The sequence below is a fragment of the Lontra canadensis genome, unplaced genomic scaffold (genome assembly GCF_010015895.1).
Source record: "Lontra canadensis isolate GAN:19392208 unplaced genomic scaffold, GSC_riverotter_1.0 scaffold33, whole genome shotgun sequence".
Taxonomy (NCBI): domain Eukaryota; kingdom Metazoa; phylum Chordata; class Mammalia; order Carnivora; family Mustelidae; genus Lontra; species Lontra canadensis.
The window spans coordinates 246,543-273,533 of record NW_022631027.1 but is presented as its reverse complement, the minus strand read 5'-3'; the positions used below and the strand labels follow the sequence as shown (position 1 = coordinate 273,533).

The following is a 26,991-nucleotide window of genomic DNA, read 5'->3' as shown; positions in this document are numbered from 1 at the left end:
TTTCTAACAATAGGTTTTTAGTTTATCCATACAATGTTACTCAGCAGTAAAAAGGAGCTAAATACTGACATGTAGCAACATGAATGAGTCTCAGAAACATTGGGCTGAAGGAAAGAAGCAAACAAAATGCATGAGAATACATTGTATATGAACATCCAGAACATGGAAAACAAACCTATAGTGGAAAAGATCACAATAGTATTTTCTTGTGGGCATGGAGGCTGACAGAGGAGGGCCCTTTAGAAACTTATTAGGGTGATGTCAATATTTTATATATTGATAAGAGTATGATGTATGGTATATTCATTTGTCAAAACTCATCAAACGATAACACTTAAAATCAGAGCATTTCACTGTGTATAAAATACACTTGACTAAAATAAAGGAATAAAAAAAATAAAAGCAAGTACACTAGGGATTTTATAAAAACTTTGGGAATAGGCTGTTTTGAGATTGATTAAGTTTCATATTCTCTCCCTTCAAATCATTTGTTGGAGAGTGTTTTTGTGTAAATAAGTTGTTACAAAAGAAGAAGGAGAGGGAGAAAGAGAAGAAAGTTTAATTCCATTTCTTATATACCAGAGAGAATAGCTTTTTTTTTCTTGCTGGCAAAATGCCATCTGGGTTCACAGTTTATCATATTTATCTATTTAATGAACTTTATTTGCAGGGTGATGAATATTTTTATTACTATTAATTAAACACATGATTAGATATGCAGTAGATCTTTAAACCTGAGTAATGAATGCAGAGTCTATATCTTTAGCCTACCATATACTTATAATTCTAGGCCAGGCAATCTATTTGTAGTCAAGAGAGTTCCTTTCCCAAAAACACTTCCTTTTTTTTTTTTTTTTAAAGATTTTATTTATTTATTTGACAGAGAGAGAGAAAGAGAGAGATCACAAGTAGGTAGAGAGGCAGGCAGAGAGAGAGGGGGAAGCAGGCCCCCCGCTGAGCAGGGAGCCCGATGTGGGGCCTGATCTCAGGACCCCAAGACCATGACCTGAGCTGAAGGCAGAGGCTTAAACCACTGAGCCACCCAGGCACCCCCCCCAAAAAAAAACACTTCTTAAAGGAAACTTAAAACCTTGCCATAAACATTCACAGTTTATATTACTTTAGTCAAGTCCAATAGTTCCTTCAAATTTAATCCAGTTATTGAGAAAGACAAATATCATATGATTTCACCCACATGTGGAGCCTAAAAGAAATAAAAAACAAAAAATGAATAAACAAAAAGCAGAATCAGACAAGTAAATACAGAGAACAAACTGATGGTTGCCACGGGGAAGAGGAATGGGCAAAATCCGTGCAGGGGAACCAGAGATACAGGCTTCCTGTAATGGAATGAATAGGTCATGTGAACAAAAGGCACAGCATAAGGAATATAGTCAGTGATGTTATAATAACATTGTATGGTGACAGATGGTAGTTACAATTGTGGTAAGTGTGGCATGATGTAAAAAGATGTTGAATCATTATACTGTACATCTGAAACTAATGTAACATTGTGTGTCAACTATACTCAAAAAACGTTTTAAAAATTAAATTAGATTAGGGGCGCCTGGGTGGCTTAGTGGGTTAAAGCGTCTGCCTTGGGCTCAGGTCATGGTCCCAGGGTCCTGGGATCTAGCCGCATAGGGATCTCTGCTCAGCAGGGAGCCTGCTTCCCCCTCTCTCTCTGCCTGCCTCTCTGCCTATTTGTGATCTCTGTCAAAAAAAAACACAAAAAACAAAAAAAACTTTAAAATTAAATTAGATTTAAAAAAAAGTTTGCCAATAAAACAAAAAATCCAAGTTTAATCCAGTTATATGAATCATCTAACCTTAATAAACTGTAATAACAATGTCCCATTAGTAATATTAAGTTAAATATTATTAATAATAGTTAATATTGAATCTCAAAGAATAATCTTAGTGCTGTTTCTATTCCTGATTTTGACCCAGTGTCCCCATGTCTTCTAAACTAGAAGTCCCATTTTCTTTACATGTGAATAAATAAATGTATTGAGCATAGATATTGACCCATTCTAAGAATTTTTGCTGAATCAAATTGCTATGAGAAATGTTCAATCCAGCATTTTGAAAGTGTTAAAGTGTATGTTAAAATGTTGAAGACTGCGGTGCTTCTGTTATTCTGATCAACAAAGGGGCCATCTTATAAAGGACCAGACAAAAGAATATGATCCTTTCCTTTGATTCTATGCCTGTGATTTCAGTTAAAATATGACTTAACTCTACTAAAAGTGCTACTTTCTGGGTACCAAAGATTATTAGGGTCACGTCAGAAGGATTCTGGAGCTGATCTGAAAGACTTCTAGCCAAAGAGTGATGTGATATGGACTTCATTAAGGATAATAACGGCAGTGGATTGAATCCCATCAAATATGTCTAAATCCATGAGTTATCATGATGCTCAATACAGACAAATCTTCTCTGGTCACCTTTAGAGGATGCTAAGGAATTACATCTCTGAAATGGTCAAATCCTCTCACACCAACTGGATATTCAACACTGAGTTAGTGTCAGACTCCACTGCGTATACTTGAGACAACAGCCACAGAGGAGTTGTCCAGGCTGCTCATGTTTCTGTCTGACTGACTACAAATTCAGGGGTTCTCACAACCCCCCACTCCCCCAGGCTTAATACTGCACTAGAACAGCTCATAAACTCAGGAAAACAGATTTCTCAGTCTATTATAAAGAATACAACTCAGGAATAGCTATGTGGAAAAGAGCATATAGGGCAGGATATGGAAGGTGGGGGCTTAGAACTTAGGCGCCCTCTTCAGGTGTGCCACCTTCCGGGCATATTAATGTGTTCACCAACCTGGAAGCTCTTGGAATCACTTTGTTCAAAAGTTTGTGTATTTCAGTCTCTCACCCTCCCCTCCCCCCACTCCGCCTAAATTCCCACCCTCTAGCCCCTTGTTTGCCTTTCTGGTGACTAGCCCTCATCCTGAAGCTATCTATGGGTACCACACTGAGTCACCTCATTAGCATAAACTCAGATGTGGCCAGAGGGGATTGTTATGAATAACAAAAGACACTTGTGGAACTCAGGAAATTCCAAGGGTTTTAGGAGCTCTGTGCCAGAAGCCAGAACAAAGACAAAATATATATTTTTATTATACTACAATATCATTATTTTGAAAAATGATAAATAGAAGAAAAATAAGGGGAAGGAAAAAAGTTTTCTTATAAAATTATCTTGCTTTTTTTTTAATAGAACTTAAGCTCAGGACAACCAAATAGCTGATGAAGGGTATTTTCTCTCTATAGAAAAAGCTAGGAAATGAGGAAAGCATGTTAGAATTTAAAATTACCATTTTTGCAATCCTGATGAGGAAAGGGTTGAAGAACAGCAAAAATAACCCAGTCAATCCAAAAGCCTTGAGGCAGGCGGCTGCTTGAGAGTCTTTGAGGATAAGCTGATGGAGATAAATCCTGGAAGATAGGTCCGAGAGATAGCCAGAGCCGGATGATGTAGGCCCTTGTGTTGGCAGGATTTCTCTGCCTTAAGTGCTCATGGTTCTTGGTCATCTCACTTCAAAGAATGAAGAGGTAGACCAGACTAAGATTGATGAGCAGCAAAGAGAAGTTTATTGAGCATTAGTACAAAGCTCCCAGAGAAAGAGGGGACCTCAGAGGGTTGCCCTCATAGTTTCTAAGTTTAGAGGTTTTTATGAACTCTTTTGCAGAACTATCTTAAGCAATCAAGGTGTGCTGAGTCATGCCAATCAGAACTTTGGTCATATATCTGTCTGCCTGTTAGGTTAATATCAACATGCTGATGGTCTTTTTTGCTGACATTAATGAAGGATTGTCAGAAGAAAGGCAGGCAGGGACAAGGGGCAGTATACTTAACAAACAGGGTTGTTAATTTCAGCATACAATATAATGGTTCAACAATTCTATATATTACTCAGTGCTCATCATGAGAAGTGTACTCTTTAATCCCCATCACCTATTTTATCCATTCCCCCACCCACCTCCCACCAGTAACCACCAGTTTGTTCTCTATAGTTGAGATTCTGATGTTCGTTTTTTCTTTTCTTTTTTTTTATTCTTTTCTGTTGCTCTTTTTTTTGGATTCTTAAATTGCACATGAGTGGGGTCATATGGTATTTGTCTTTCTCTGACTGACTTATTTTGCTTAGCATTATATTCTACCTTCATCCATATTGTCGCAAGTGGCAAGATTTCATTCTTTTTTATGACTGAGTAATATTCCATTACAAATAGTATATATACATCCACATACATACCCCCACCCTCCACATCTTCTTTGTCTGTTCATCTATCAGTGGACTTGGGCTGCTTCCATAATTTGAGTTTTGTAAATAATGCTGCAATAAACACCAGGGTGCCTGTATCTTTTTGAATTACTGTTTATGTATTTTGGGTGTAAACACCTTATAGTGCAATTACTGGATCATAGAGTAGTTTCATTTTTAACTTTTTGAATAGTCTCCATATGGTTTTCTAGAGTGGCTGCACCAGTTTACATTCCCAACCAGTTTCTAGTTCCACCAATTCGCACGAGGGTTCTTTTTTCTCCACATCCTCACTAACACTTAATTTCTTGTGTTTTCAATTTTAGCTGTTTTGACAGGCAAGAGGTAATTATAGTTTTGATTTTTGTTTTCCTGATCGTCAGTGATATTGAACATCTTTTCATGTGTCTGTCGGCCATCTGTATGTCTTCTTTGGAGAAATGTCTGTCCGTGTCTTCTGCCCATTTTTTAGTTGGATGATTTGGTTTCTGAGTGTTGAGTTTTTAAGTTCTTTATATATTTTGGATACTAACCCTTTTTCAGTTATGTCATTTGTAAATATCTTCTCCCATTCAATATGTTGTTGGTAGTTTTACTAATTGTTTCCTTTGCTGTACAGAGGTTTTTCTTTTGATGTAGCCTCAATAGTGTATTTTTGCTTTTGTTTCCCTTGCCTTGGGAAACATATCTAGAAAAATGCTGCTATGGTCGATGTCAGAGAAATGATTGCATGTGCTCTTTTCTAGGATTTTTCTCGTTTCAGGTCTCATATCTAGCTCTTTAATCCATTATGAATTTATTTTTGTGTATAGTGTAAGAAAGTGGTCCAGTTTCATTCTTTTGCACGTAGCTGTCCAGTTTTCCCAGCACCATTTGATGAAGAGACTATCTTTTTCCCACTGGATATTCTTTCCTAATTTGTTGAAGATCATTTGACCAAATAATTGTGAGTTTATTTCTGGAATTTCTTTTCTGTTCCATTGATCCATCTGTCTGTTTTTGTGTCAGTACCATACTATTTTGACTACTACAGATTTGTAATATAACTTGAGGTCTGGAATTGTGGTAACTCCAGCTTTGTTTTTCTTTTTCAAGATTGCTTTGGTTTTTCAGGGTCTTTGTGTTTTCATACAAATTTTAGGATTGTTTGTTTTAGTTCTGAGAAAAATAGTGTTGGTGTTTTGATAGCAATTGCGTTAAATCTGTAGATTGCTTTGGGTAATATAGACATTTTTAACAATATTTGTTCTTCCAATCCATGAGCATGGAATGTCTTTCCATTTGTTTGTGTCATCTTCAATTTCTTTCATCAGTGTTTTATAGTTTTCAGATTATAGGTCTTTCACTTCTTTGGTTAAGTTTATTCCTAAGTATTTTATTATTATTGTTACAATTGTAAATTGGACTGATTCCTTAATTTATCTTTCTGCTGCTTCAGTATTAGTGTCTAGAAATGCAACATACTTCTGTGCATCAATTTTGTGTCCAGCAACTTTACTGAACTGTTGGTTCTAGTAGTTTTTTGGTGGAGTCTTCAGAGTTTCTATGCATAGCATCCTGTCATCTGTAAATAGTGGAAGTTTTACTTCTTCCTTACCAATTGATATCTTTTCTTTATTTTTATTGTTTGTTCACTCTGGCTAAGACTTCCAATACTATGTTGAATAAAAGTGAAGAGAGCGGACGTCCTTGTCTTGTTCCTGATCTTAGGGGAAAAACTCTCAGTTTTTCCCCATTGGGTATGATGTTTGCTGTGGGTTTTTCATACATACCTTTATTATGTTAAGGTATGTTCCCTCACAACCTACTTTGTTGAGAGCTTTTATCATGAAAGGATGTTATGTTTTATCAAATGCTTTTTCTCATCTATTGAAATGATCATAGCCTCTTCTTTCTCTTGTTAATGTGATACATCATGTTGATTGGTTTGCAAATATTAAACTACCATACATCTTGGGGATAAATCCCACTTCATTGTGGTAATTTTTAAAATGTATTGTTGGAAGGCAGCTATACTCACCACTATACCACCAACGCTGCATTTGCAAATATTTTGTTGAGGATTTTGGCATCTATGTTCATCAGAGATACTGGCATGTAGTTCTCTCTCCCTCTCTCTTTTGGTGGTATCTTTACCTAGTTTTGGTATCAGAGCAATGTTGGGCTCATAGAATGAATTTGGAAGTTTCTCTTACCCTTCTATTTTTTGGAATAGTTTGAGAATGATAGATATTAATTCTTCTTTAAATGCTTGGTAGAAGTCACCTGTGAAACCATCTGTCCTGGACTTCTGTTTGTTGGGATTTTTTTGATTACTGATTCAATTTCATTACTGGTAATCGGTCTGTTCAAATTTTCTATTTCTGCTTTGGGAAGTTTTGGTTGGTTATATGTTCCCAGGAACTTATCCATTTCTTTTAGGTTGTCCAATCGTCCACCTATAATTTTTCATAATATTCTCTTACAATTGTTTGTATTTCTGTGATGTTTGTTATGCACAAGTTTTCACGTCCAAGAGATCACCAAGGAGCCAACACCGATGCAATCACACGAGGGTTTATTTAACAAGCTTAAACTTGGGCCCAAGTATACCCGACACAGCAGTGTAGGGACTTGGACCCGGAACCAGATTACAGTCAGAGTTTTTAAAGGCAGAGTAGGGGTGGGCTCAGCGGTGGGTGAGGACAAAGGGGATTATGGATGATGTAAGTCTCTAAGGAATTTTGGAAGCAAGGTTTCTAGGACCTTGAGGGGCTAACTATTGTCTGGGGAAAAGGTTATTCATTACCAGTAATAAAACCTTCTCCTGAGACGTATATCAGTGGGCCATATGCTTGGGAATGATTGTCAACACTATCTTGGCCATTTAGAGATAAAGTTTCCTAAAGGAATTGTTAAAGTAGACTTTCAGGATCCTGGTTGGACCTGTTGGAGTAGGGGATCAGTCAGGCTAGGATTGTCCTTAGCAAAACCTCAAGGTGAGGGCAGTTGAGTCCCCAGGGGAGAGCCACTCTGTTTCAAGGGCTTGTCAGTAGGTAAGGAATTTTAATGATTTTCTTCTGTCTCTGTTTCCCACATCAATGTTGGCTGTTATTTCTCTCTCATTTGTGATTTTGAGCCCTTCTTTCCTTCCTTCCTTCCTTCCTTCCTTTAAGTCTGGCTAGAGGCTTATCAGTTTTGTTGATCTTTTCAAAGAACAAGCTCCTGGTTTTATTGATCTGTTCTATTATTATTATTATTATTATTATTATTATTATTTAGTTTCTATATCATTTATATCTGCTCTAATCTTTATTTCCTTCCTTTTGCTGTTTTTTTTTTTTTTTTTTTTTTTTTCTCCTAGCTCTGTGAGGTGTAAGTTTAGCTTGTTAATTTAGATTTTCCTTGCTTCTTGAGGTAGGTCTATATTGCTATAAACTTTCCTCTTAGAACCACTTTTGCTACATCTCAAATATTTTGGACCTGTATATTTTCATTTTCATTTACTTTCACATAAGTTTATTTTTTCCTTTAATTTCTTGGTTAACCTATTAATTGTTTAGTAGCATGTTATTTAATCTCCATGTATTTGTGTTCTTTCCATATTTTTTCTTAGAGTGATTTCTGGTTTCATAACATTGTAGTCAGAAAATATGTATGACTGATCTTTCTGAATTTGTTGAGACTTCTTTTGTGATCTAGTATGTGATCTATTCTGGAGAGTGTTCCTTGTGCACTTGAAAAGAATGTGTGTTCTACAATTTTAGGGTAGAATTGTCTGGATATATCTGTTAAATCCACGTGATTTTGTGTGTCATTCAAAGTTACTCTTTCCTTGTTGATTTTATCTTTGGATGATCTGTCCATTGATGTAAGTGTTACAGTGCCCTACTATTATTGTATTACTATTGATTAGTTTCTTCATGTTATTGTTAACTGTTTTACGTATTTGGGTGCTCCCATGTTGGGTGTATAAATATTTACAATTGTTATATCTTCTTGATGGATTGATTCCTTTGTGATTAGTGTCCTTCTTTGTCTCTTGTTACAATCTTTGTTTTAAAGTCTGTTTTGTCTGATGTAAGTAGTGCTACTCCAGCTTCTTTTTATCACATGCATTTGCATGATAAATTGACTATCATCCTCTCACTTTCAGTTTGCTGGTGTCTTTAGGGCTGAAGGAGTCTCTTGTAGATAGTACATAGATGGTCTTTTTTTATCCACTCTGTTACTCTGCTGTCTTTTGGTTGGAGCATTTAGTCCATTCCCAGTAGTTATTGATAGATTTGTATCAAATATATCAAATACTGCTGTTTTGTTACCTTTTTAGTGGTTGTTTTTGTGATTTTTCTTTGATCCTTTCTTATCTTGCTCTCTTTCATGGTTTGCTCATTTTCTTTTGGGATATATTTGGTTTCCTTTCACCTTATTCTTTGCATATCTATTACTGGTTTTTGATTTGTGGTTATCATTAGGTTTTTGTATAACATTTTATGCATATAGCAGTCTATATTAAGTTAATGGTCACTTTTGTTTGAATTCATTCTTTACTCCTCTCCATATATTTTAGATATATGGTGTCATACATCACATCTTTTTATTTTTTTAATCCCTTGACTGATTTTTACAGATATACTTATTTTCATACTCTTATTTATGGTCTTTCCTTTCCACCAAAAGAATCCCCTTCGACATTTCTTGTAGGGCTGGTTTAGTGGTCATGAACTCCTTTAGGTCTTGTTCATCTATGAAGCTCTTTATATCTCCTTCTATTCTGAATGATATCTGTGCTGGATGGAGTATTCTTGGCTGCAGATTTTTTTTTTTTTTTTTTTAGCACTTTGAATATATCATGCCACTCTTTTCCTTGCTGCAAAGTTTAAAATATTGTGTATTTTATAGTTTTTGGTTATAGTGTCCAATAAATACCAATAGACTAAGGTGGTTGATGATGGTCAAATTTTCTCTATCCTTACTGGTTGGGTTTTTTTTTTTTTTTTTTAATATAGTTATTCCATTAATTACTGAGAGAGGTGTGTTAAAACAGCCAACTATTATTTGGATTTGTCTGTTTCTCTGTTTAGCGTTTAGGAAATATTTAGTCAGTGTTAGGTTCATTTACTTTGCAGCTCTGTGTTGTGCATGCATGTTTAAGGATTGTTGTGTCTTTTTAATGAACTGATCCTTTCTATCATTATCAAGTGTCTCTCCTTATCTCTGGTACAACTCCTTTACACCAGCTTTTTTATGATTATTGTTTGACTGGTATATATTTTTCTTTTCCTTTACCTTTCTATATTTAAAATATATTTTTTATAGACAATACATATTAGATCTTGCTTGTTTATCTGGTCTGATAATCTCTGATTTTAATTGGAATGTTAAGTCCATTTATATTTATGTAATTATTCATATGATTTGGTCTCACCTACATTGTCATTTCTTTTCCATTTATCTCAGATGTTTTATGGTCTTCATTCCTCATTTTTTGCCTTCTTTTGGGTTAATAAAATATTCCATAGTATTCCATATAATTTCTCTATTGACATTTCAGCTGTATCTCTGATTGATTGATTTTAATAGTTGCTTTAGAAATTACAATATCCATCCTTAGTGCATTCTAGTTTACTAGAGTTAATATGGTAACAGTTCATTTAAAATATAAGACCCTTATGACATTATGATTATATTTATATAATCTTTTGTGTTTTATTGTCATTTATTTTACATCTATATCATTATAAACCCTAAAGTACAATGTAGTAATTTTTGTATTAAGTGATCAGTCTTTAAAGAAATTAAGAGAAGAAACGAACAAGGGAGTCATTTAATATTTCTTCATTTATTTTCATTTCCAGGGCTTTTCATTTCTTCCTATGGATCCAATTTCTAGTTGGTATCATTTCCCTTTAGCTAAAAGAAGTTCCTTCAATATTTCTTGGGGAACAATCGTGCTGGTGTTGAATTATCTTGGTTTTTATTTACCTGAAATTTGTTTTATCTATGTTCTTTGAAGTATATTTTTATAGAATATAGAAATCTTGGTTGAGAGTGTCTTTGTTCCTGTTCTTTAAAGATACTTTTGGGGCGCCTGGGTGGCTCAGTGGGTTGAGCCTCTGCTTTCAGCTCAGGTCATGATCTCGGGGTCCTGGGATCGAATTCCGTGTTGGGATCTCTGCTTGGCAGGGAGCCTGCTTCTTCCTCTGTCTGTCTCTGCCTGCCTCTCTGCCTACTTGTGATCTCTTTCTGTCAAATAAATAAAATCTTTAAAAAAAAATAAAGATACTTGTGGTTCTTGTCTTGTAATCTGCACTGTTTCTGATAAAAAGTTAATCATTAGTCACCTTGTTATTCCCTTTTGTGTAATGTGTCATTATTCATTGGCTGCTCTTGAGGTATTTCTCTTTGTCTGGCTTTTAGCAGTTTGATGACAATGTACATAGGGGTAGTTTCCCTTAGATATCTCTTGTTTGGAATTCACTGAATGTCTTGGATCTGTAAGTTTTTGGTCTTTCTGTAATGAATCTGGGATATTTTTGGCTATTACTTTTTCAAGTAATCTTTCTGTCCCATTCTTTCTCTCTTTTCCTTCTGGGACTCCATGTATGTTAGACTACTTCATGTTGTCTCACAGGTCACTAGAACTTTGTTCATTTTTTCATTTTTTTCCTCTTTACTTCAGATTAGTTAATTTCTATAGATCTCTCCTTAAGTTTACTAAACTTAATTTCTGCCTTCTATAATATATTGTTAATCTCATCCAGAAAATTTTTCATTTCAGATACTATATTATCAGTTCTAGGATTCTACTGTTCTTTTTTGTGTAGTTTTCACTTGTCTGCTGATATTTCTGTGTTCACTAATTATGATGATCATTTACCTTACATCTTTAAATATATTTATTATAGTCAATTTAGAATCCTCTGCTGTTAATTCCAATATATGGATCCTTTTGAGGTCTCTTTGTATTGACCACTTTTCTCTTTAATGCAGGTCAGATCTTGCTTTTCTTTGTATGCCTAGAAACATTTGATTATGTACTGCGTATTATGTTTAATATGTGGAAGAACTTTAGATTCTGTTAACTTTCTCTGAAATCCTTTGATAATGGCTGATTTTTTTTGTTCTACAATTAAATAACTTAAATTATTTATTTTAGTTAATAATTTAAACAATTATTATAAATAATTGTTTATAATAATTGCTTAAATTATTATAAATAATTGTTTGTAATAATTTATAAATAATAATTTATAACAATTATTTAAATTATTAATTAAATAACAAATAACTGGTTCACCATCTTAAACTTGTATAGGTTTTGGCAACTTTTTTAAGGGACAGATTTGTTTTAGTTTTGCTTATAGTGTTAGTGTTAGTCCAAGCATATAATGCTTGCTTCTAAAGTATAGCCCTTCCTGAATTTCGATGGAAAGGTGATTACCAAGGCATTTACCATGTCCCTTAAAGTGATGTGACTCAAATCCCAAATTATTTCCCCTGTGGCCTGCAGCTAAAATTTATATTCAATTATTTTAGCCTTCTGGTTGTTGCTTTTTGGTGAACTCCAGAATCCATCTCATGCAACCACATTTAGGATCAGCCAAGAATTGAAGAGAGTCTTTATCTAGATTTTGGGGGGAAGCTGTCCTCTTTCTTTTTTCATTTCTTTTCATCTGTTCTTTTCTTTTTTCTCTAGGATTTCCCATCTCAACTTACAGTTATTCAGGTAGTCTCACACTCTCTCCTCTGACACTACTAGCCAAAACATCTATGGTTTTCTGCTTGAATTCTAGTCATTCCATGCAGACTGTGGAGGGTCCTTAGAAGAAAAGTTGTAAGGTAGCTCAGTTGGTTGAGTGACTGCCTTCAGCTCAGGTCATGATCCTGGAGTCCTGGGATCCTGGAGTCCCAGGATCAAGTCCCACATCAGACTCCCTCCTTAGCAAGGGGTCTCCTTCTCCATCTGATCTTCCCCTTCTCATGCTCACTTGTTCTCATTCTCTCTCTCTCAAATAAGTAAATAAATAAAATCTCCAGAAGAAGAAGAAGAAGAGGAAGAAAAGTTGTTTAAATGGGTACTGTACCAAGTGCGGTTCTTTTCTTGAATCCCCTCCAGTGTGTCCTGCTTTTTGATTGTTCTCCTATGCATTCAAATAATTGTTTTATGTATTTTGACCTATGGATGTATATAGACAGAGAATTTTCCAAGGACCCAATCTTTGAGTATCCCAGAGTTTAGTATATTAGGACGAAGAAGAGGAACTAGCAAAGGAGACTGAGAAAGAATGACAATGAGGTAGGGTAAGGACAATAACCTGAGTGGGTCAAGTCCAAGAGAGAATGGAAGAAGTCTCCTCATTAGTACAGGAGTTTTGCTCTCAAAATAGTGTAATGGAGCAGAGAAGGGAGATGTAGCTCAAAGAAAGTTGTTTTTTAAGATTGGAGGAATTACAGTGTGTTTACTTGGTGATATCAATTATCCTGGGAAGAAATAAAAATTAAAATAATGTAGGGAAGACAATGGACCAATTATGAGAGAAAATAATTGAGAGAGAATAGTGGGTTTGGTAATGAAGGCAGAGTATTTTGGAACAGATTTATGTGGGTAGTGGATTTGGTTGAGACAATTTGTAAATGTTAAAAACAAGATCACCCACTTAGAGTGGAGAGCAAGAGTTATGAAATAATTATCTATGAAAATGGAAAAGTGAATTGACTAAGATAATTATTAGACATATCAAAAACAAAAGAAAACAAAACCAATTAATGTAAAAAGTCATGAATTTAAAGTGAGGTTTGTCAGCATGATTATTTTCTCTTAGTCACATTTAGCTACTAGGGGATGGGACAGAAGAGGTGGTGAGTTTAGATTTAAGAATTTCTAGATAAGCTTGTAAGACAGAGGGAGAAAGAAAAAGTGGTGCCACTTATGTATGCAAGGAAGTGATTATAATGTCAGACCTTGGTATTTAGACTGCTTAAGGATTGGAAGTTAGGCCACATGGGGATGAGACACTGAAAATATGGTGGGATCACATATTAGCAGTTGCAGTAGGTCAAATAATTGTTGTGGCTGCTTAGAGAGTGAGCTAAAAAGATAGGAAGTATTGCTTAGAGAATGTAATGCTTCAAATTTTATGCTTCAAGTATTATGGAGGTCATATAGTTATTTGTAATGTTAAAGTGAGGAATATTCAAGTGATGTTACCTCAAGATCATGTCACTTAGTGTTTCTTTTATGGGACTCTCCTAATTTAGCTCATCCATATTTGAATTCTTAATTCCAAATTCTTTTTATTTAAATTTTGCTGTTTCATCAACGATTCATTCACAAATTGTATTCTCTGCTTTTTAAGATGGAAATAATTGTAAAATAGATTTTAATGATTGTCTCTGGTCTTGATATTTTTAATACTTACATATATATACTCTATAGAGAATTTTACCTATATCTTACAAGCTAAACTAGGCAGATATTATTCTTATTTCCATTTTATAGAGGAGGAATCTCGAATTCAGAGAGCTTAAATGATTCAGTGTTAAATGGTTAAACTTTTAACCATTGAACCATTTAACCATTAAACCATTGAACTTAAATGGTTCAGTGTTTTCACTCTAAGTCCCAGTGTTCTTTCCATTATATTGAATGGTCTCTAATCTGATAAATCTGTTCTAACATGTTAATGGGTCTAGTACTTAAGAAGTTTTCCTCACTAGACAGAGGGCCCTCAGAGACCCAATAAATAGTCTGAAAGAGCTGTGCCGAAAAATTATTTATAAAATCATCCATGTCTGCTATATAGACTATATAGCAGGATAGTAGAATAGGTGGGACTTTGAGAATTCTTTGAGTAATAAAGAATAGGCAATTTCCTTTTCCTCTTACACTCAAAAGGATATATAGCTCCTTTAACAAAAGTCATGTAGAAGTCTGTATTGAAAGTCAAAGTAATTATATTTATTTTTTGATTTGAAAGGGGATTTGAAAAGCCAATCAAGTATGACTAAAAGTGTGTTGGGAGTCATAGAATTAAAACAAAATGAGGAAGAAAGCAAGAAATTTTGGAGTCTTTTTTAATGCAGAGAAATATACCCTACTTCTTTGACATTAGGTAAAATTGGTATGTTCAATAATCTCTGCTCATGCATTTTATACTAAGGAGGATCCCAACCCACTACTGGCCAAGTTAAGAGCATTCCCTTCATGAAGACTAGAATTGGTTGTAGAACAAGTTGATCAATAAACTCAAGCACATTTGTGTGGGAATAAAAGAGATTTAGCATGTATTTCTTTAAATATGTTGCCTAGATACGTAAGCCTTATGAATAAGAAAACACTTTCTTTAAATATGATTTTTATTGATCAGTTGATTACTTTTATCCATGTTCTCAGAGTTTTTTTCTAATGAGGATGAAATGTTAAATTAGTTGATAAAAGAAAGTAGACAGATAATAGGAAATTTGGAAAGAACCTAAAAATAAGAATTTTTAATGTGATTTATAAGTAAAAATTTTATTATATTTAAAGTTTAAATGTAAGAATTTTATTATATTTAAAATTCTCAAGGGCTATCATTTCTTAAGTTCTTCAAAAATTCTTTGTACATATTGCCTCAAATCAGTTGGCCAGGTTTTATAATAAAAGACTGTAATACATTAAAACCAATAAGTATGATTTTTATTTAATAGACATTGTGATATGAGAAAAAAAAATTAACCCAGTTTGCCAGTACTTTTCTAAGCAACTTTAATCAAGTCATTTAACATTTCTGAACTTCATTGCTCCTCTGTCTATAAAATGTGTTTTACTAGATAAGCTATAATATCTCTTATAAATTCTAACTATATTAACTTTTTTTCTGGAGAATGGATTGAGTTCTTAAATATTGAGATATCATTAAAGCTCTTTCTCAGGTTCCATAATTTTGTAATCAATGGCCTAAAATTGTAGGCTTAATAATAGAAGTTGAGATAGCTATGGAAAGGGAGAGGTCAACCTGGAAAACAACCTTTCCTTAAAAATTTTCTTTGATTCAAGAATATAGGCCATTTAGCCAGTGAGGATTTATTTCTAATTTGTGAAATGGGAAGACTCATAAAATGGAGAACAGGAAAGACTTTCCTTTCTGTCTTCCTTCTTCTCTTCAGTTTGAGTGGTATTTGAAAGCATCCCTGAATTTGTGGAAGAACTCATGACTATTTCTCATAGAATGAAAATAGCATTTAGAACTCTCTAGGAATGGAAATTATTACTAGTTGAGAATGGTAATGAAATCATAATTAGAATTATAGAGAATCTGAATTGTGGCCTCTTGATTTTATGAGATGGGAATAGAAAAAGAGATCCTTTGCCAGTAAGCATAGTAAGAAAGATTAATATTGTGCAAAAAAATTTCGTTGAAACCTAATGTCATATTTCTCTTGAAATGTAAAATATAAGATTCCCAAAGTAGGAAAAGTATCTATTTTTATATATATTTTGGCAATTAGAGGTATTTCTGATTTATTTTTTATTACAAAAGTAATGTATATACATTGTAAGATTTTGGAAAATATTTAAACTTGGAATGGTATCATAAAATTTTAAGAATTATAAGCAGATTTTTTTACTAAAAGTGACTAGTTTTCCAATGCTAAAGTAGGAGTTATAACTGAATATGTCACAAAAGTGGATGTTAATGGAGCCTTTATATAGGTCCCTTAAGGAAAGATGTTTCAATGGTAGCATAACTATTAGATTTTTAAAATCATCCATGTCTGACAGTCTTCTCAGGATTTAAAAATGAGGCTAATAAAAATGTACAATAAAAAAGCAAATAATGCATGCCCATCTCAATTTAAAATAATTTTAATACCATATAATATATATATATCATTTTATAATTCATTCAATTGAAGAAGTGTGTTATACTGTGTATAATTTATGCTTTACAAAGTGTTTTATAATTATTTTACCTAGGGCCCCAAAGGAGATCCAGGATTTTCCCCTGGTCAAGCTGTACCCGGAGAAAAGGTAATTAGTTGCCCAAGGAATAAAATCATGGTAATATATTTCATGCACTAAAAATTCATTTTTACCTTTTTAAAATGTAGATTTTGCTTGATATCAGATGGAGGAGATAGAAAACTAGAGAAGGTATCAGACAGAGAAGGTAGAGAACTTGAATGAAGGAAGAAATATTTGAAAAATAAATTATATCATCAGCTTAATATATTAATTAAAATATTCACATTATTTTATTGGGTGTCTACTGTGGCCTACCATTGTGCTACCTGCCCTTTAGGGATGGGTGGGGTGAAACATTAGAGCAGTATGTGACCCTAATCTCAAAAATTTGCTGTTAAAAGGCATACACACATTAATACATAAATTTTAATGCCGTTTGTGCCTTTTTTAGACTAGTTCCATGTACGTTATCCTTTTCAAGTCCTGAATAATTGAGAGAAGCACTCATTATTATCTTGTTTTCCAGTTAGGAAAACATAATTCTTAGAATTTAAATGACTCATTGATAGTAAGTGGTTAAGTTAATGATATATTTGTTTGACTTTTAGTCTAGTATGCATTTCACTTTATTGTAATTCTGTAAAACATACACATTCACATTTAGGTAAAAAGAAACTAATATTTTGAATAAAGCTAGCAACAAAATCTTTGTTAAGATGAGGATACTGTTTTCTAGTGAGTCTGAATAAAATTGGAGTCTTTAGGAATACATCTGGGAATCTCTATTTGGACAAGTGTGATACAATTATAGGATGTTTTTCTTTGTATGGTATACATTCACAAACTTTTGGAATCCCTGAGTAATTTTGGTGGTTCCTGGGTTGAAATCTGATCTTTTTTTTTTTTTTAATATTTTTATTTATTTATTTGACAGAGAGAGAGATCACAAGTGAGCAAAGAAGCAGGTAGAGAGAGAGGGGGAAGCAAGCTCCCGGCTGAGCAGAGAGCCCTATGTGGGGCTCAATCCCAGAACCCTGAGATCATGACCTGAGCTGAAGGCAGAGGCTTTAACCCACTGAGCCACCCAGGTGCCCCTGAAATCTGATCTTTTAATTGGCTTACAGAAACTCTTGTAAACTTAAAAAAAAAAAAAAAATCTTAATGAACTTTGCAGGTATTACATCAAAAAGTAAGTCCTCAAAAAATTTTTAATCTAGAATCTTGAGAATTTTATTCCTGTGATGGAACTGAGTTCACTGAATATAAATAATTTAGAAAGAGAATGGAAATTTATTAGAAATTTATTTTCATTGGTCCCTTAGTTATTGTGGGGAAAAATATCCTGCAATCTGAGAAACAAAATGCCATCTTTTAAAAATCTAAATATAGAACATTTGATTTCTTACTTAAAATTTAAAAATTAAAGCCCATTCTGTTTTGGTGACTTCTTTAAACCCCCAAATTAAGCCTTCACATTTATATCAAATGCTTGGTTTTATCTTCACTTGTGACTTTCCTGTACAAGATACAGGGTGGTTTGGTATGTGTACAGTATCTGTATAAAATATAGGATGGTTCAGCATTGGAATTGAGGCTTGGAAGTATGTCAGTCTTTTTTCCCTTTTTGTTAGTCATATACTAATTATGGTTCATACTATATAGGAGTAAGGTAGTAAGATACAGGATTTAATAATATATTGCCATTGAGCTTTAAGTGAAATCCAACTCTTAAAATTGAGAGATGTATTTTTAGAATAGTAAAATTTAAAAACATTTCTTGGACATTGTATTTACATTTAAGATTAGGTTCAAACTAAGGAGGCAAGATATCAGTTATACACATACATTATGAATACAAATAAAATATGAACATCATATTGGTGAGAGTTGAGGGGTTTGGGAAACACTTATGTTTTATTTTTAATCACTTAGCCATTTTTACAATAAATATACTGTCAGTGATAACATAAAAGAAGTGCAGGGTCTAGTCCTTCAGCATTGAACATGTATTAAAGAATGTCTCTCATAGAGCATGTTTACGTGTTAACCCATTTTGGGATCTCAGTGGCACACAAAAATAACCACTAAATGGTGCTTTTCTTTTTTTCCTTTCCTATAAGTCAAGTGAGATATTATTCTCATTTTCCTGGTGGAGGATCTTTAAAAGGAAATCTAAGTGATCCACCCATGATTAGACCTAGTGGAAGGAGATAAGCCTCTAATAACCTGTTTCCTAGTGCAGCTTTCTTTCCCCACATCAGAGTAATGAATGTAAAAAAAAAAAAAAAAAAAAAAAAAAAAATCTGTATAAAATGGTCATCCCATCACAAATGGAAGCCATCTTAGTAAAATGTCAAGAAGTATTAAAATGAAGTTAGTACAAATGGAAAGGTATTAGATTGTTCATCATCAGAAACATTCTTTTCTGTTCTGATTATTTAATTTGATGGCATATTAAAGTACATAGTGCAGTAAACGTTAAACACAATACAATCACTTAAGGAGTTTATTTAGGATTATTACCTAAGTACCCTTTTTTTCTTTCACAACATTGTTTTTTTTTCAATACACAATATATTTGTTGCAGCAGAAAGACGGAGGGGAAGGGAAGTAAAGAAAAACCACTTGCAGCAAAGTGCCTCAAGATTATCTTCCCATTCCTTTGTGGTGTTTTCTCTTTGTCAGTTTACACAGCCTCCTCTGTATTTCCCACCGTCACTTCTACCCGCCAGACACTCCTTCCCCCTCACATGAGTACACTTTCTCCCTCCTATCCTAAGATGGGCTCAGAGGACCTCATCAAATCTGCAGGATCAGGAGGATGGACCGCCCTAATAGGTGAAGTCCCATCTGCTGGAGCCAAACATGCGTCCTCCCCCAAAATTTTCACAGCATTTACTCCCAGACGTGCAGCAGCCAATACCAGTGTAGCCGGAAGCGGAAGTGTCCCTTCCTCTGGTGTGCCTCGTGAGGCGAACCCTCGCTCCCCGCAACCCAGTTCCTAGTGGGAGTCCTGCTACGAGGCAGCCAGCCCTCCGCAGCTGCCACACAAAGTGCTTGCAGGATTTTTAGTAAACTTTTTTTTTTTTTAAACACAGTAAACCTTGGAACTATAGGAATTTGGGGAGTTTTTTTCATTCCTAGAGAAAAGAGCATCAGGGAAAAAGGAGCAGGAGTATGGAGGCGGGGAAGTACAGTGGCACTCAGCGTGGGAAGAGAGAAATACCAGGAGCCTCAGAAAAAGTCTCAAAAGGACTCAGAAAAGAGGTGGAACTTGAGGCGGACTGCGAAGATCAGAAAGGAATGCAGTAAAGTTTTGATGTCCAAGATGAAATCCTGTAGCAAGGGAATTCTAATTTTCACTTCCTTTTCATAACATTAAACTTCCTTTTGTGTTTTGTTCTTAGGGGAATCAAGGCCTTTCTGGATTAATGGGGCCCCCTGGAAGGCAAGGTGATAAGGTAAGACCCCTAACACATAGTTTTACTTTGACATAATTGGATGTCATCTGGGTCTAGAAGCTCTTAAACTGTTTAAAATCTCATTTTGAAGTTGTGCCCAAAGTCATTGTTTTAAATTACTTTTTTCAGCGAAAGAAATTAAGATGCTGTCCTCATCCATGAAAGTGGAGCCCACAAAACCCTTGAAAAACAAAACCCTTCAGTTAATGATGGGGACAAAATTCATGTGGGGAAAGAAGTTAAAGTCACTGATAGAATGTTGAAGCTTTTCTCTTCTTCTTCCTTTTCTAATATTAGGGCATAACCCACTTCTGAAACTCTGAAGTCACTCTTCAACTTTTATATGTGAAGTGAGATATACCTGGTTATAGGTATACCCTTTTTTAATTTACCCTAAAATAATTTACCCTAAAATATACCCTTAGTTTATTTTCTTAGGAAATAATCCTCTCTGTCTTGATATACATGAGAATGTGCAACCTGAAGAGTAGGAAAGAAGTGAGAATTGGGGATGACTGGTAAAAAACAGTAGTGGTATGTATATGACTAAGCTTTTTCTGAGGTAAAAAATATTAACACAATTGCTAAAATTATTTCGAAGAAAATATGTTGTGCAATTTCCTATTTCTCCTCTATATATTCAGCTTGTTTTGTTTTTCCCAAATACTGAGTTGTTCATTTTCTACAGGGGAAAAGGAAGATCAAAAATATCTTTCAAAGTATTAAGGGCCCCAAAATATTGCAGGGCAATATCTGACTTGGTATGGCTATCGAAATAACAAATAATAATGAGGTGTGTTGATGTCTTAGTGTGTCATATTCCTTTCCTCTTGGGAGATTTAGGTTGGAAGTGTTATTTAGGCTCTGGTTACTTGGTTCAAATCCCATCTGCCATTTTTTAGGTCCCATTGATTTGGGTAGGGTGCTTAATCTCTCTACCCTTCAATCGCCTCATTTGTAAAATGTGGAGATAATACTACCCGTTTCATAGGGAGGTTTTGGGAACAAGAAATGAGATAATCCATGCAATACAGTGTCAGACAAAGAGTGTCAGACAAAAAGTGTTAAACAAAGCCCTAATAACTGTTAGCCATCAGCTCTTTATCTGGTTTTAGAAATCTGACCTTATCTGTTTTCCTTCATAACTCCTGCTGAAGCGCTGAATGTTAAAATGTTGAGAAAGATTTTGATCTCATGTTGTATTTTTTCTTCCACTATCATTATTTTTATGGCCTTCAGATTAATCTTCATCATAGACAGTGCTTAGAACCTGATAACTTCTTTGAGGTTGTTGGTTGCTCCTGTGGAGTCAGAAAACTGGAGAGTGATCATTTCTAACAAAAGTGGTCTTGATATAGATAGTCATGAATCTGTTTGATTAATGCTACTTAGTATATATACTAAGTATACTTACCACTAAGTATACCTCTAAAGAAACTGTTTGGATGAATAGCATCAAATAGAGACAATCTCATGGAAATTATCTTAACTATTTTATTTGCTTTTAAATATACAGTTATTTCATCCTGAAGAATGATACTGCAGATGACAGAAAAACTAATCATTACTTTCCAAAGCTAAATGATGCCAGTGGTTCATGAAATTAGTAATTCAGAAAAAGGAACTCTAAGTAAAGGTTGAATGGTTATTGTGTAGAAAAATATATAAAGAAGTGTCTATAGAGAAAAACTGGAAAAGTCTAATTTTAGCCATTAAAGCAGATTATCTTAAGACTAATATATGCTTTTTGGTCTGTGTAAGTTTAGTAAAGTGAAATACAGCATTATTTTAAACAAACCGGGTTATAAATTATCTTTCACAGACTTCTTTTCCTCTTAATGATTTCTTAAACTTAAAATCTGCCTTTTTGTTGTTGTTGTTAAAATTGATTGTATAGGAACCAGTGATCAAATAGCAGCTGTAGCTTAGTTTTCTCTAGAGATAAAATTGAAAATATTTATTTGAAGATTTTATTTATTTACTTGAGATAGAGCAAGAGTAAGAGAGTGAGAATGAGAGTGAAAGAGAGAGCAGAGAAGGAGAGGGAGAAGCAGACTCCTCACTGAGCAGAGAGCCCAGTGTGGGTGCTCCATGCCAGGACCCCAAGATCATGACCTGAGCAGAAGGCAGCTGCTTAACTGACTGAGCCACCCAGGTGCCCTAAATTGAGAATATTTAGAAACAAAATTACTTTCTGTTAAATGAAGTGTTCATGGTTTACTACGATTTGATAGTAGTTTGGAACAATGCTGAAACATTTGAAATGATTTTGTAGTTTTTCTGAGGATTTTTCCTCTTTCTAAATAGAGTGTGGCTATTAATAGAAATCATATAAAGATTAAAAAAAATAAATATTCTTGGGGAAAGGACATAAGGAGTCAATCTAAACCAAATTATTTCTCCACATAGCAGTCTTGGGACGAATTTCTATCACACTGTGTGTATGTCTTGTTTTAAAATGAATACACAGAAGAAGTACATTCAAAATGAGCTTGATAGGCTGTTACTGTGGTTTTTATAGAAGGGGAAAGGGCAAGACCAATTATTAGGTAAAATGTTCAGGTAAATCATGAGCTGTTTTAAGGAATTCACTGATTTTGGCTCATGTTCTGAACTACCTAATTCATTCTAGTTTACTTCTCTGCAAACAGGATCCATGCTAGGAGAACCTAGAATAATGGCTCAAGTTAGCTGTAACCTGGGGCTCCTGTTTCTTTTGTCCTTGCATTTCTATCCATAGTGTTAGTGATAGGTGAATTCTGAACATCAGGACGAGAACTCAAGTTATTCACTTTGTAAGTGAGAAATCTAAGATAAGCCCAGAGAGGTTAAGAGAATTGCTCATGGTCACTCAAAATTATGGCAGGATTTAGAGAAGAAACTTACTGCTACTGAATCCTCTGCACTTTTAACTATTCTTTACATATTATGAGAGATAAATAAGGTACTTGGGTTTTGATTGATATGGAGTCTATTCCATCTTTTTATCTATTAAACTATTTTCTGAAGTATTATTACATTTATTATGCTAATATCAATAGTAGCTGTTTTATTATGTACAATATTCCAGTTGCTCTCCTGAGCCTTGTTTCCTTGCATCTTAAAAACAACTCATTATGGGCCACCTGGGTGGCTCAGTCAGTTGAGGGTCCGACTCTTGGTTTTGACTCAGGTCATGATCTCAGGGTTATGAGATGAAGCCCCAGTTCAGGCTCTGTGCTCAGCATGAAGTCTACTTGAGTATCTCTCTTTCTCTTTCCCTCTGCCCTTTCCCTGACTCATTTGTGCACACACATCCACGTTCTCTCTCTCTCTCAAATAACTAAAGACATAAAATCTTAAAAAAAAAAAACAAAAAAAACCAACCTTATCGAGATAAACAGAATGTTTAGTATAAATCACTTACCCAAGGCCACAGAATTATTAATTGACTGAGTTAGGACTCAAATCCAGGCCTGTTTAGCATATGACTTCTCTTGCTAACTTCAAATACTGCTACCCCACTAATTAGTTTGTTAAGTTAATATTTCTTAGATGTGTATTTCAGTACTTCTCACTGTCCCAGACATGTATGCAAGAGGAAGTAAAGTCTTGTTTTTCATGAGAGCCAAGGGAACAGATATAGTTTTGGATGACAGATAATAATGACTTCATTATTCCTTTTTGCTGGAACTTTCTGGAAATACTAAAATTCTTTTAATATAAGCTGTACTCAAGCCGTCTTGAAAATGGCTGCAAAAAGTCGTGTGGAACACAGTGAGAGCTTGTGAAAACTTCTGAGGTAAATAAACAGAAGGTTGATGTTGAAAACATTCAGAAAGCACAAGTAATATTGAGAGAAATAAGGGAATAAATCAGTAGCAATTTTTTTTTCACTCTTCAGAGAGTTTATTTTGCTTCTTTCTTTTCCTTTTATTTTTTTTTATCTCTCTCCTCCCGACTTTTTTTTTTTTTTAAACCAGTATTAACATCTTAACAAGCACTGTGTTTCCCCAGATTGACTGGTTACACTGCCTCAATTTAGCCACCTTCGTGTCCTCTTATTTTCCTAGGAACTGAAGTATGTTTTTATTTCCCACTAAGTGTCTAAATTTGTGCCAAAGGCAGATAAGTTGGATCCAGAGTGCATGCTGTGCTGGAGGGAGGACAAGAATCATAATTCTGAGCTTGGACTCCAGATGGAGTTTTAAATTGTTTTTTAATATAGCCAATCATTTGCTATATTAACATTGGAAGTCTGCTATTTAAAATTGTAAGAGCATTAACAATGATTTCAATTGGAGCAGTTTTTCTATGATCAAGAGGATAAACCAGATGGGAGCAGTTAAGCACATCTTAGCATACAGACATACAACTCACGGCAATTGTGAAATATAACACACACATTTTAATACAGATTTTTATGAATAATGTATGGCAGTATTTTTCTGAATATCAAAAATACTAACTACTATGGTTTTAGCAATAATTACAAATCAGTGTGAATTCTTAGTTTTACTGAATTATTTCAATTATTTAAAAAAATTCCATTACATATGAGGTACACAGTAAATATCTTTAAGAAGTTGGAAAGGAAAAGAACAGTGAAAGTATCAAGGGGCATGCATTGGGATTTATTAGTCACTCAAAAACTATACAGTTTTTCATAATCTATTTAAAGCAAGGACAGTGCTAAGGAGCTAAAATACTGAATGTCCATGAGAACAACAATAAAAAGTCCGGATTGGCATAAATTGGGTGCCTGGAGAGGGAAATAAGGAGAGTTCTATTGTTTCTATAGAGTTATCTCTATAGATTCTTTTCTCACTTGCCCACTATCCTGGTAAAAATCTGCAAACTGCACTTTATTTGGGTTTAGTTTCCAATCCAAGTGTAGTACTGAAAGTCGAATTCAAATGCTGCTGCATAGGGGCTCTGCAGGCACCACTGTGGCCATCTTCTCTGCAATCCCCCGTTCCCACTGATGGGGGGATACAGAGGGGACGTGGAGAGCTAGGACTACTGCTACGAGGTACCTACAGTAGGTGCCCTACTGAGCTCCCCAACAGGCAAGCCATTGGTTACCAGAGTGGTGTAATTTGCGGGACTCTGGAAACTTTCCTGTGTCCAAAGATATTTTCCTCTGTCCGGCTTTTATAATTGACATTTTAACATCAAGGATAAATTCATTTGGCTAAAAGTACTTCAGTTTCCAGACATCTGAAAAAAAAATTCTGTGTCCTCAGAAAAAGCTGTTATCTGTCATGGAGCACCATTTTGAGAATTAGTTTATCATACTCTTTTTCTCCATGAGAAATAATTGAGAAGGACTGTTACTAGAGTTGATGGGACCAGAGTAAAAACTGAGTGCTGATTAAAGCAGGTTAGTGGGTCAGTATTGTGAGGAGTTTGGGGCAAAAGTTGGCACAAGTCTGCTGTGTGCATGAGGGAAGTATGTTCCAAGAAGGAGAGGCAGGTAGAATAAAGAGGTTTGTGTGATATTCATCCTATAATTTGAATCCCCTCAAGTTCTCCATTTACCTGGGATCCTCCTATTTATTTGCTTTTTAAAAATTTAAACTTCTTATTCTTAGGACTTAAGGAAATGTATTGCCTTCCCCCAAGAAGGGCTTACATTCTCATAGTTCTTGATTTTCATCTCATTCTGATTTCTTGCTTAGGGTTTCTTTTTTTATGGTCATCTTATCACTGTTTTTCAATTTTGCCATAGTTTCCTCTGGTTATTTTGGCCAAAACATGGTTAGAGGCCTTTGTATTCCTCAAGGTATTGTTACACTGAGTCCTGTAGTGTTTGACAAGTTTCATTGGAAAGTTGGAATTACCTAATCTAATACTGTTATATTACAGAGAAATGAAATTTAATAGTGATTTCAATAGCAAAGTAACAATGGTTAAAATATATAAATATATGTAAATATATAAAAATATATGAGTGACTTAGTGACTTAGTCCTTATATGCAAAGACTATATTTTATTCACTGTGATATCTCAGCCTAGTGTCTGACATGTATTCTTAGTGACTGAACATTGCTGCTCCTAAGTTTAATTGATTGTGCCCTTTCCACGCAGTCCTAGTGGTCATCTTCTTCCTTAGTGTCTGCTTTTCAAATCAATGCCCCTTCTTTCCTATCTTATTTTTCCTGGGTCCTCTTTTCAGGATTTCATCCATTTTAAGTAGGCTGAGTAGAACTAGTTAACCTGTTTGCTAATCTCTAAGTGATGTTGCCTTTCACATGATTATATACAAGGTTAGCCCACCTTTCCTTAGCTTCTTGACACTAGACAGAAGCAAAAGTTCCAGGGAACTGGTCTCAAACGAAAGAGCAGTTTCCTTTTGGAGATAAAATCTGTCACTAACTCTGGAATGCTACAGTTGTTTTAGTCATATCTTTTTGCCTTGTAATTCATTCAGGAAACCTTATGTAAATAAGGTATAAGGTAACACTTTTTTAGACAGTGTACTGTCTAAAAAAGAAAGCACACTAAAGTAAATTACAAAAGTGAATTATGCCATTGCAAGGGTAAAAGTGAAGATATGAAAAGGTTATTATAGGACATGGTTGAGGGTTACCTAAACTTCCAAGGGCAGGAGGTGGGAGAGTTTAGGGACCAGGGAAGGAGGCAACATCTGACCTGCATATCGAGGATGAGCAGCAGTTATCCTGATGTTACTGTCCTTAGTAGACCTGTGTATACCATCTAACACACAGGTGTCAGTGTTAAAGAGAGGCTCACAGGCAAGAAGCAGTTCCTAGTGTCTGGGTTATAAAGTGTGAAGCAGGAGGTGTCAGGAGATAAGGCTTGAGGGGTATTCAGATGCCAACTTATAGAGGATTGTATCATGTATCACTCATATCTATTTATTTATCAGGTAATAGAGACCTACTGGAGGGTTTTAAGAAAGGGAGTGCCAGAGGCAAATTATCTACTATCCAGTTTCTTTGGTATTTTTGTGGCTTCCAGAAAGGGATGCTTCTACTTTTCTGAAACCTGAAGTCTATAGAAGGAGAGCCAAGATAGAATGGTAGGGCAACAATACTGAAGCTGTCTTTTACCATAGGGAAAGCTTCCTCATACATAGGAAAAAATCCTTATCTGAGTAAGTATAAGTCTGTTCCTTCTAGTAAAAAAAAAAAAATATATATATATATATATACATATATATATATATACACACAGGCATTCCTCACTTTGCATGGTTCCCATGTATACAGATTTCAGTAACCATGTTTAATTAAGTAACACCAGTCTCCCAGCAATGTGTTTCAAATTTCGCTTACAACAACTGTTAACTGTGATTAATTGCAAAAAGTACAAAAT

General features: G+C 34.6%; 1 protein-coding gene across 1 annotated transcript in view; it reads left to right on the top strand.

The window, feature by feature from the left end:
- LOC116873440 (collagen alpha-1(XXIV) chain-like) overlaps positions 1 to 26,991 on the top strand; it is a gene marked incomplete at its 3' end in the record, with an annotated part of 316,096 nt that overhangs the window by 49,578 nt on the left and 239,527 nt on the right. The window contains exons 7-8 of the mRNA XM_032867266.1: positions 16,222 to 16,275; positions 19,617 to 19,670. Coding sequence (XP_032723157.1) covers positions 16,222 to 16,275; positions 19,617 to 19,670 — 108 coding nt within the window. The remainder of the gene's footprint in view (positions 1 to 16,221; positions 16,276 to 19,616; positions 19,671 to 26,991) is intronic.